This window comes from Ursus maritimus, unplaced genomic scaffold (assembly GCF_017311325.1).
Source record: "Ursus maritimus isolate PB19 unplaced genomic scaffold, ASM1731132v1 scaffold_16, whole genome shotgun sequence".
In the NCBI taxonomy this organism is placed as follows: domain Eukaryota; kingdom Metazoa; phylum Chordata; class Mammalia; order Carnivora; family Ursidae; genus Ursus; species Ursus maritimus.
In genome coordinates this window covers 44,835,003-44,847,135 of record NW_024424008.1, presented here as the reverse complement: position 1 = coordinate 44,847,135, position 12,133 = coordinate 44,835,003, and the positions used below count along the sequence as shown (strand labels likewise).

The following is a 12,133-nucleotide window of genomic DNA, read 5'->3' as shown; positions in this document are numbered from 1 at the left end:
TCTCTGCACCTTCAAATGACCAATTTCACCTGCCTGGCCCCAAGACAGCTCCTCTCGAAGATAAAATCAGATCGGACAGTTGAGATAATAACATTTTCACCTCATTACACTGTGTTTTGCTCTTGCAATTTTCAATTTAATATTAAAAGGAATGCGCAATAATCCTTTTTTTTTTTAAATCACAGTTTAATGGGCTTTTAATGATAGACTTTCTGTGCCTTGGGAAGAGGGGCATATATAATACTTATTATTATAAACTCTGACTCACCTGCATCATCATTCTGTAGAAAACTTTTTCTGGCAAATGTCTTGCCTGAGAACATGGCTAAATGAATGGGTTTGTCTTTGCCTTGAGGGACCTTACAGGATAACCTTACATTCAAGCCCTGTCCTTAATGTAACCTCGGGGCTGAGTTTTCCAGCAAGAAAGCCTTCATAGTTATATTGGCTCTCAGACTTCTTTTGGTTTCCTAGGCACCTGGCCTACCTCGGGTGAAGCGTAGGAACTGGCCTAATCCAATTGGAAATTTTCACATGATGTCCTCAAGTTTTGGTATTACCTGGGAATAAATACATTTAGGTGTATGTAGACATTTGTGTTCTATTAAAATGGAAGTCCCCTTATTAACATATTATCAAACAAAAACTTGGTTTATTTAAAACATTTTTGAAAGACCCATTAGAATTGATTAGGAGCCTACAAGGGATTTCTACAGTGAAGAAACTAAGTACTGAGAAAATGCGTGGGATGGTTTATGCCTTTGACAAGGAAATGAGGCAAGGAGAGTTATTATAAACAAAGAAGGAGACAAGATCCTTACATTTTTTTTAAAGTTACTGACAGTTGTCCTTGACTTTTGTGGTTTCTACTTGATGCATCTGAAGGTATTCTGGGATTTCCTTGTTGGAGAATGAGTTTATTTCTTTTGAAGGACTCCTGGTTCATTTATACATAACGAATTCTTACAGGAGACTTTAACCATCGTAGTTTGCTTTTACATCTTTATCTTCTCCACGGTCCTCTTTCACGTGTAATTTTCATATCTGCCTTGCGTTCATTTCGACGTGTTGCATGTTTTACTGTGGATGATGAGTCTTTGGACAAGCCATTGCCTTCCTTAGGGCTGCTTTTACCTCCTTGTTTCTAATTGTATAAATAAAGGGATTCAGAAGGGGTGTGAGGATAGTATTTAGCACTGACACCACCTTATTAATCTTAAAGGAAGAGTGTGTTGTGGGTCTCAGGTACATGAACAAAACAGCACCATAGAGCAGGGAGACTACTGTCAGGTGAGAGGCACAAGTAGAGAAGGTCTTCTGTCGGCCAGTGGCTGAAGGGATCTGTAGGATGGTGGACAGAATATAGATATAAGAAATCATCGTGAAGAGGAGTGACCCTGGGATCACCAGAACTGTCGCCAAAAGACCCAGGAGCTCCAGAATGCTTGTGTCTGAGCAGGCTGCTTTCAGAATGGGACCAACATCACAGTAGAAATGATTGATGACATTGTTGCCACAGAAGGACAACTGGATGAGCAGCAGCATCTGACAAAAGACAATGGTAAAGCCTACCAGCCAGGGACTGAGGGCAAGTTGCAGGCAGAGGTTGGTGGTCATAATGGTGGGGTAGCGAAGGGGCTTGCAGATGGCCAGGTAACGGTCAAAAGACATGACGGTGAGGATAAAGAACTCAGTGGTGCCCAGGAAAAAGTGAAAGAAGGCTTGTAGTAGGCAGCAGGGGATGCAGATAGCTGTTCTTGCCACCACAAACGTTTCCAACAGTTTGGGGATGACTGTGGTGGTGTACCAGATCTCTAGGAAGGACAAGTTACAGAGGAAGAAGTACATTGGTATTTGTAGCCTAGGCTCCACCCAGACAATGGCAATTATGAGCCCATTGCCTGCAAGGGTTAATATGTAGATGAAAAAGATGACTATAAAGAGAGGGATCTGTAGTCCTTGGATATCAGGAAAGCCTAGGAGGATGAACTCTGTGATTGTCGTGCCATTTCTCATGTCCCTTGATACTCTAGAAAGACAAGCAAGAAAGTAGCTTCATCAAATTTCATGCTCAAACACACGGTGGACACAAAAAAGGAGGATTCTGATTCTATTTAAGGTCCTTCAGGACACTCCCCCTCCTTTGCATACACACATATGTCCTCAGCACGCCTTTCTTACTCAGGATTGGGCTTGTCCTTTTGCCAGCGAAACCATCTTTTAATGGACTTTGAAAGTGCCAAGTACACTTGATGAGTGGAAAAATACTTTTCCACCCATATACAGCTATGAGAATAATCCCTGCAACATGGTTTAACTGTCAATAATCCATATGATTTTTAGAAGTGTATATAATGGTATATCTGCAAAAACTGCGCTGTGGGTTCATAAGAAATAATCCACACCCCCCTATTATATTCCAAAAGAAATTCTTGATTTATATTACAAGTATGTTTAAGAAAGCTGATTTTACAATCCCCCCATCTCTCTGTGTGTATTTATACAAGTAAAAATCATTGCTGTTATATATTAGCGGTGAAATACAACTTTGATAATAGAGCAGATGTTTTTCTCAAGAATCCGCTTCCAAATTCTAATTCAGACTCTTAACAAAGGAGACTAAAAAACATTCAAGTGAAATGAATAAAATTGCTAAGCAAGTAGGAAAATGTACTAAGCTTTAATTCAAAATGCCAAGACCAGCTGAATTAGGGCCTAATATGCAGAAGTACCTAATCACCGTATACTGGATAAAGATCCATAGACATGAAACTAAAAAAGTAAAAAGGCTAGCAAATGCTTGAGATAACAAACTGGGTCCTGGAAAGCACATCCCTACCAAAGCCTTCCTTTATGACTAAGTGTCTTTCCATACCAAGCAAAGCATTCTTATTTGCATATGCAAATTCATAGGTTGAGAACTTTCTTTCTGTTCTCTTAAAATTCACTGGAAAACAGTAACACTACTTCCTCTCTTATTGAAGATATTCTTCCACATGGTTCTTCTTTGCAGTGGGTAAGGTAAATTGCTATGAAATGAATTGCCCCATTTTCAAAGTGTGGGAAACTTCGCATGAAAGAGGCGGCTCATGGTTCATTGATATGTGGCTTCGTTCTATCCTCATACGAGAGAACAAGAAATCTTTGAGAGCCTAGAGGAGAAAAATATTTCCATTTCCTCCCACCTCTTTTCTAGACCAGGAAAAGATTATTTTTTTGCCTATTAAGTCAAAAGCTTCCGTTATTTCCCATGAGACTATAAGAGACAGAGAAGTATTTGAATTTCTGCTGATGGTCAGTACTGCCAGCCACGAATCCCTCAGAATGGGGTAGAAACAGATTTATCTTCATTCCCTACTCAGAAGGGAGTGGCAGTCTGTCCTGCTTAATACAAAATTTCTAAGGGCTAACCATTCCACAATTGGGGGAATTAAACCTGTATATTCCATAAGCATTTGCTGAGAGCTCCTATGTTCCAAGTCCTCCTAGAGGACTAAGGAGCTTATCATTTAAATAGGGAGAGAGACCGTGTATGATAATTACAACATAACCCAGTGAGTAGACAGTATAGAGTTGTACACAGATTGTTTTGGGGACACCCAGAGAGACCCATTACTCAGCCTGGGGAGGGGTTAGAGAAGATTTTCCAGAGAAGGAGATGCTTAAGCTGAGTCTAGAGGCATTCAATACGAAAAGAGAGTGGGGTGGGGAGGGAAAATGCATTCCAGACAAGGCCTGAAGTTTGTGAACTAGAACTAAAGCAGAGAATTCAGCTGGAGCTGGAGCTGGAGCTGGAGCTGGAGCTGGGAGTTGGGCTGGTCCAGACACTTCTGATAAACTAACAGGTGGGGCAGGCCTCCTGTAAGTCACGATGGGTTCATGAGACTTTTGGAGGAGAGAATTTTGAGTCAGGGAGTTTGCGAATTTGTGCATATGTGTATGTGTGGAAAATACGGTGTCACCTTTCTCGGCAACACACGTACACATGTATCTATGCTTCATGGAGGAAGAGCCTGCAGGTGGTAACTGAATGGGCTCCGTTGAGATTCTGGTCACAGACAGAGCTGTTATGTATCCAGTGACAAAGCAAGGCATATACAAGGAGATAGAGACTCTGCGTACTTTTGTAAGGGACCATGACTTGGCTTTGGCACCACGAGGATCCAGGAGTCCCAGCAATGGTGTCGACTGTCTGGACCGCCAACTAGACTAGGGTTGTGAGTGCATGTGAAGTTTTGTGAGATTTTGAGAAAGGTCAGATGGCGTGAGTTAGCAGGTAAAAGCAATATTCAGAGAAAGACAGGAAAGTAACCTTAGGAAGCTAAGGGGATAAAGTTAAAATACTGGATTAAACATTGCAGTCGACATGCTTACCAGATTTAACTATATAGTCTAGACTCTTTTTCTTTTCCTTCGGAGAAGTCACGACATAGAGGGTCATATGGCGTTCCTCCTCATCTCCCCATAGCAATCAGGAATTGTCCTGTTCGTGTTACCTCCTTACTTTCTAATCTGTTCCTTCTGTCTCTTTGAGGCTATTTTTGTTCATGTCATTATCTTTCATTAGGATCAGGACAGCCTCCTAACTGAACTCCCTGTCCCCTGATCTGTCATACTCTTTCCTATCCATGCTTCAAACTGTAGCAAGAGTGGTCCTTCTCAAATGCAATTCTGACCACGTCACTCCTCGGAACCTTGAGGGTGGTAGCATACAGACTCTTTGGTGCGACATTCAAGGTGTTGATGATCGAGTCTTACCTCACCTGATCTTCCAGCCTGATCTGCCATTTTCCTTCCCCATTTCACGCTCTGTGCTTATTGAGTTACCCAAGTTTAGAGTTTGGCTGACTCTCTGTAAATAAGATTTCCCTGGAACCACACTAATTTGTTTACCTATTGCCTGTGGATGCTTTGGTGCTACGATGGCAGAGTTGAGGACAGATGGCAGAGACTCTAGGACCCCCAAAGCCTAAAATACTCATGATCAGGCTGGCCCTTTACAGCAACAGTTTGCTGGCCCCTGCTCTGGCTGCCTGAAGGTGCCATCTTCTCGTCACTTAATCACTGTGCATGCTGTTACCTTGGCCTAACCCCCCCCCCCAATCTCTCCAGCATTTGGCTAAGTCCTATCTGACTTCTAGACCCCAGCCGAGGAGCCATGTCACGGGAAGCCTCCTCTGACTTCCCATCTCCAGTCTAGCTCCGGTGTGACTCCTACCTACCCCCGCACCGTGACCCCCTGGGCATTTCCATTTCTGAATGCTTACAAAATTGTATTTATAGTTTGTTTGGCTTCCTCCACAAACTCTAAGGCCTTGAGGGCAGCAATAATATCTGTAGGGCCTAAGCATGGGCTTGGCATAAAATAAGCCCTCAAAAGAGATTTTCTGAAGGATTATATAAATGGATAGTTTGTTGACACTGTGTCCCCAGTTACCTATGAGTTTATGTAGACTGATACATGTATATGCTTATAAAATGCTACTGTTATATTTCAAAGGCTGGAGACATAACAGGGACTGTTTGCTAAATAATTTGTCTCCAAGTCCGCTGCTGCTTCCAGCTTTTATGTAAATTTTGCTGCGTGCAGACCTTTCTGCTCCATCTTTCCCTAATCAGGCTTCATGTTTCTTACTGTGTTCTGGTTATTCTCCCTGGTCTCCAGACTGCCCAGAGTACAGAGAGCTTTCTTAACCCACTTGATGCTCAATGGTTTGAGGTAGAGTGGAATCATTTTTTTTTTTTCCTGAGCTATGTTGTGGCAATCAAGCATCCTTCATTTTTCTTGAACTTTTCATTGTCTCAAAAGAAAAAGAAAAGTAGAAGGGTATTAACATATATCTTTTCTGAGTCTGGGCTAAAGGCAATACGTCCCAAGCCTCATCCTTTGTTTGTTTACTTCTTCTTTTTTTTTTTTTTTTTACCTGTTGCTGACAATTTCAATTTTTCAAGACTTTGATCATGTTGTACATTTGAAGATGCCAATAGTGTTCACCCAGGTACAGAGGCACCTGGATTATACTCTATAAGTTGCACAAAGGGAAGTGCATCAAGAATCACTATTTGGGGAACTGTGCAAAACTGGAGTGCACAGAAAGGCAGCCAGTTTGAAATTCACCCCAAGGATCGCTGGTCGTGGGTAAAATGCAGTGAATTAAGACGCTTGCTGGTCCAAGTCCCGTCAGGGTTATGACGTTTCTATATGAGCCCGAGATGCATTAACTGGAATTTGTTTCAAGGCTTCGGGGCATCAAGGCTAGCCGTGTCTATTCATTCTACAGAAGAGCAACACTTCACCCAGAATGGTACTCTTTGTTTCTCTGTAGCAAAGCACTACTCACAGCACTGATGATTCCCAGGGAAACACTTCTGGTCCTGAGGTGCTTCCTTATCCACGAGAGAACTGAAAGGAAAGGAAAGATATTCTTATAAATGCACAGAATTGAAACAGAAAATTTCCTTCTTTTTTGTACCAGGAAAATGAATCTCTCTAAAATTTAAGATGAGTGCTGTTATGCATTGCTGAATTCCATTCATAAAGCTTTCAAGAAATAGCAAGATTGCTTCAGTGTTTAAGAGAATTGTGTTGAAAGTGATTAATAGATCAGTTCACACTAGGTCAAGATTTCTTCTCTCAGCACAGCAGTTTGTTAGTGGGGCACTTGCCTGGCTTCCTCTGGGACATCAGTCTCCATAGATGTGCTCCAGAGACTCCCAGGAGAAAACAAAGTCTCGCTAAAAGTTTATTCATAAGTCAAGGTGGGACACTGGCAGTTTTCTAAATTCTAATTGGGACCAATCATCCCTCCCCTCCTGAGATAATTAATCAAAATTGGAGACTCCGTGGTTTTCTGGGTTTTAGATCTTGAATTTCTCAGTTTCTGCAAGAATTAAAATCAGTGGTTTCTTAAGTAAATGGGATCCTTGATTGAACTAAGTTGAATCAAGGGTAGGAAATTTATGACAAGGAATAATGTGACAAGTGGCCAGGTATGCACAAGTGCACGAGTGAATGGCGTAGAATTGTACGACTTTTTGGGTAAATTATCTTATGGTGATAAGTGAAAAGATGGGGTTTTGAACTCTTGGGGGTCAACAGAGAGTTGATGGATATAGCAAGCATAACTCGTTGGGGAACCCTCTGCAAAATGAGAAAATAGAGTTGGAATTGTAATTAAAAAAAAAACTTTCATGAGGTATAATTTGCATAGAATAAAATGCACAGTTCAGTGGGTTTTGACAGATGTGTATATCCACGGAATCACCACTTCAATTAAGATTTCGAATGTTCTCAGCGCTCCAAAAATTCCTTTGTGCCCACTTTCAGTTAGTCTACCTCAACACCTTCCCTCCCACCCCTACAACCACTGCTCTGATTTCTTTGGCTACAGATGAGGCTTGACTTCTGTATGATTTTATATGAGTGAAATCATACCATCTGTATTTTTTTTGTGTCTAAATGCTTTTCACTTAGCAAATGATTTTTGAGATTCGCCCCTATTGTCAAATATAAAATGTTCATTCCTTCTGATTGCTGAGTAGTATTTGATACGGTTCAGGGCAGGCTGCCCCCAAATATAACACATTGGTATATCGATTATTTAAAATTAAAATGACTTGAGAAGTGGCCAGTGTAAGAAGGACACTCTGAACTTCCCTTGTCTCCCTGAAAGCAGGAAACAAACCTCCCATGTGAGGTATACCCTCCCTGAACCAGGAGGAAGAGAGACATTCTTATCACTAGAGATAGAGAATTTAGGGCCAAGAAAGCTATAAAAACAATCATTGTTACTTTACCAATTGACCTCCCCAAGCCCAAACTTCTCTGTCTTGTCAGTTCCTCACAGATTTATTGTTTCTTTATCTAAAAGATATAAAAGCTGCCTTGTTTGGTCACTTCTTTGCATCTCGTATTTTTATGAGCTCCTGTACATACAAGATTAAAATTTGTTTTTTTTTTTCTCTTCTTAGTCTGTCTTAAGTCAATTCAATTATTAGACTAGCCAAAGAAACTAGAAAGGAAGAGAGGGAAAGTTTTCCTTCCCTGCACATTCCATATTCCATGAACATACCACACCTTATTTATTCGTTTAGTGGTTGATGAACTTTTGAATGGTTTCAGTTTTGATTATATGAATAAAGCCGGGGCAAAGAGGAATCTTTTTGTGAGCATATGTTTTTATTTATTTTAGACGAATAAATGTTAGATGAATTTCCTGAGTATGAGGTAAGTGTATGTTTAATTTTTTAAGAAAGAGCCGAATTGTTCTCCAGTGAGATCTCACCATTTTGTTGTCCCATCAACCAACATACGAGAGTTCCAGGTGCTCCACGTTTTATCAATATTTGTTATTGTCAATTAAAAAAAGGCATTATTGTATGGGTAGGGCTTTCTCATTGTTAATTTAATTTTCATTTCTGTGATGACTAGTGATATTGAGCAAATTTTCATATGTTTATTGACTTCATATATTTATTTCTTGTGAAGAATTAATTTAAATATTTTATTCATTAAAAATTAGATTAATTTTCCTTTTATTATTGTCACATAACTTCTTTATTCTAGATATGAGTCCTTTGTGAGATAAAAAAATGAGATTTTTCCCCTGTTCGTGGCTTAGTAATAATTTTTTAAAAAGATTTTCTTTATTTATTTGACAGAGAGAGCACAAGCAGGAGAGCAGGAGAGGGAGAAGCAGGCTCCCTGCTGAGCAGGGAACCCAATGAGGGCCTTGGTCCTAGGACCCTGGAATCATCACCTGAGCTGAAGGCAGATGCTTAATGGACTGAGCCACCCAGATGCCCCATTTTGAGTTAATTTTTAACAGGTCTCGTAGTAAAAATTGTAGTGCAGGTCTTGTAGCAAAAATTTTTCTGTTTTTGCTTGTGTGAAAATTATTTACATGCCTTTCATTTTGAAGGATATATTTACTGCATAAAGAATTCTAGACAGTTTATTCCAGTCCAGCCCCAAGCCCAAGCAGTTTAAAGATATTGTTCCATTGTCCTCTGACTTGCATGGTTCTCATGAGACATAAGCAATGTATTATGTATCTTTCCATATTTATATAACATGTATTTTAATGTGTGGGTGTGTGTGGTGAGTATTTTAATTTTTTTTTAAAGATTTTATTTATTTATTTGACAGAGACAGACAGCCAGCGAGAGAGAACACAAGCAGGGGGAGTGGGAGAGGAAGAAGCAGGCTCCCAGAGGAGGAGCCTGATGTGGGACTTGATCCCGGAACACCGAGATCATGCCCTGAGCCGAAGGCAGGCACTTAACGACTGCGCCACCCAGGCACCCCTTAATTTCTGATAACAATTTTTATCATTGATTTTTGGAAATTTAATTATGATGCGTGTAGATGTAATTTTGTTTTGTGTGTTTTGCTTGGTGTTTCTCAAGCTTTGTGAACAGGTAAGTTTATATTTTCCATCCAATTTTGAAAAATTTTTGTCATTATGTCTTTGAATTTTTTTCTTCAAATATTTTTTTCTGCCCTCACCCTTTTTTTTATCCTCCAGTTATACACACATTAGATTGTTGGGTGGTGTCCAAAAGCCACTGAAGCTCTATTTATTTTGTTTTTAGTTTTTATTACTATGTTTAGTTTTTATTCCTATGACATGTAGTTTGGATAGTTTTTATACTTAGTCTTCAAATTCATTCTTGTGAAGTCTAAACAGCTATCGAACCCATTTAGTAAAGTTTTCACTTCAGCTCTATATGCTCTTCAGTTACATTTATGTATTTTTTAATCTTCCATTTTTTTCCTCATTATGTTCACATTAAAAAAAGAATCTTACAAAATATTTACCATAGCGATATCAAATTCTCTGCCTGATAATTCTATCATAATTCTATCATCTCTGTTATTTCTGGATGTGTTCCTATTGACTGATACTCCTTTTCATTTTGGATCACATTTCCTTTTTATTTTTGTCTAGTAAGTTTTGGTTGGATGTTGGACATTATGATTCTTGTTGAATTCTGTGTCTTGTTTTCTTTCCTTAAAGAGTATTGTAGTTGGTACTGACAAACTGTCAATTTATTTGTAAATTAACCTGATTATTTCAAGATTTTCTTTTGAAGCTTTGTTGGGTCACAGTGGAGTAAGCTTCATTTTAGAGCTAATTTCTCTCTACTGCTAAAACATAGAGTTTCTAAGGCACTGGGTGTTCAATGAGGTGCTTCCATTCTGATTGCTTGGATCTCAAACATCTAACTCTCTGCAAGCTCTTTTGTTCAGTATTCACCTCCCCAGTAGCTGTTCTTTCTCTCATAGTTGTTCTTTGCCTGGGCTTGTGGAGTCTCAACCTGTGCATGTGTGTACAGCTTATTATTTTCAGCTATAACCTAGAACACACTCCTTTGCAGATTTCTGGAGATTTTTCTTTTTCATATTCTGCCCCTAAGTTGCTTTAGTCTCTTTGAACTCTGAACTCTGTTCCTCTACCTGCTGTGCCTTGCTTGGGTTTGCCCTCCAGTGTTGTCCAACAGACCCCTCCAGGTGGAGAGCCCTGGCTATTTTAACGTTCAACTAATTTGTTTCCCTTCTTTCATGGATCTCCATCCTTGAGCTCTTGTCCAGTGCCTGAAAATAGCTGTGTCATGTTTTTTTTTTTCCTAGTTTTTCTTATGTGTTTGTGGTTGGAAGGTTGGTCTAGTAGGATTATTTTGTCATTGTTGCTTATTGGATTCTTCCAAAATAATGGAATGGAAATTTGAAAGTGCAGTGGCACCCAACAGATGATTTATTCATAATCGAAGAGACATGAGATAGTTCAAAAGCAAGGAAGGCGGTATGAGGAGGGGAACAGATGCTGATCTTAGAGAAGGAAGATTTTTCTCCAGCAGAAGTGAAAAGAAGAATCACATATTCTAGATATGTGCTGTTATTATTGTTAGTATTGGTTTTATTGTTAGTATTATTGATACTCTTTTCTTGTCATCTCTCAGAACATCCTTCATCCAATAGTCTACTTTCTTTGGCTACAGTACCTCCCTTCTCCCTCACCAAATTAACTCTTGCCTTCTTCCTTAAGAAGGCACAATTCTCTGTTTTAAAGCAAAACAAAACAAAATTTTGATGTCCTAGCTGTCTTGGACTTATTTTACTGCAAAATTTCTTAAATAATATGTAACATCACCTCTGTTTGTTTGTCCATCTTTAGTTTTCTGAAGTTTAGTTTCCACTTCATAATTTACTGAATTTATATACCCAAGATCATTCTTAAATTTTTAAATTATCTTTCAAATCTGAAAGGATTTTCTTAGTGCATTTTTCCCCCCAAAACAACCTGTAGTAGTCAGTACCACTGACTACCTCTTTTTTGGAAAGCTCTTCTCTCCTGCCTTTTATGACTACACATTCTTGTCTTCTCTGTCTCCTTCTTCCCCCTTCCCCTTGTCTTTTATTCCTGAAGGGAAGGTCTCAGTTTTTCATAACTTATTCTTTCTTTTATGTAAAGCTGGCCAGTCCCAATAATGACTAAAATACATTCAGTTAGACATCTTGTTTAAATGAGAATTCTTTAGGTCCATGTGTGGAATAATATAATAAAACCCTACTGAACTCATCTATATGTTTTGACTTCACCAACCTTTTGTCATATAATATTCAGCAAACTTCTCATCTGTCTTATAATATTGGGATATTTAAATCAAATTGTTAGATCATATATCTTGATGTGATTCAGGTCTGGGAGCTATAACGGGAAACAGTTCAAAGCCCCTTCAAAATTGGAATATTTGTAAATATATTTGGAAGTTGAGATGGTCCCTGAATGAAGTGAATTACAGAGAAGCAATCTGTAAACTCTGAGGAGAAAAAAAATCACCGTATGTGAGAAATCTGGTAGGTCGGGTTGGCTTATCAGGACAAGGAGACAGTGATGTTCCCAATACAGGACAAGCCATGCTTGTCCACTCTCCTGATCCAGTGATCTTTGCCCTGTCCCAGGGTGCTTGCTTGCTCTGGGAATGAGAAGACCAGGGTTAAATGAGGAACTTTGTTACAACGGAAACAAATGGCTGTAGGAATTGTTTCTGGGAATATTCACCAGGCTGACTCACTTGGATGTCATGACCTGAAAGAACAGGACTGTTCTTTTCTAGCTTGCTAGATTTT

The 12,133-nt window shown here is 39.4% G+C and overlaps 1 protein-coding gene across 1 annotated transcript; it reads right to left on the bottom strand.

Annotated features, from left to right (window-relative positions):
• Positions 1 to 1,077: 1,077 nt before the first annotated feature.
• On the bottom strand, positions 1,078 to 2,055 carry LOC103662278 (olfactory receptor 6X1). Its single transcript, XM_008689935.1, has one exon. It carries the CDS (start codon positions 2,014 to 2,016, stop codon positions 1,078 to 1,080), a length of 939 nt encoding a protein of 312 aa, XP_008688157.1. The 5' UTR covers positions 2,017 to 2,055.
• Positions 2,056 to 12,133: the final 10,078 nt, after the last annotated feature.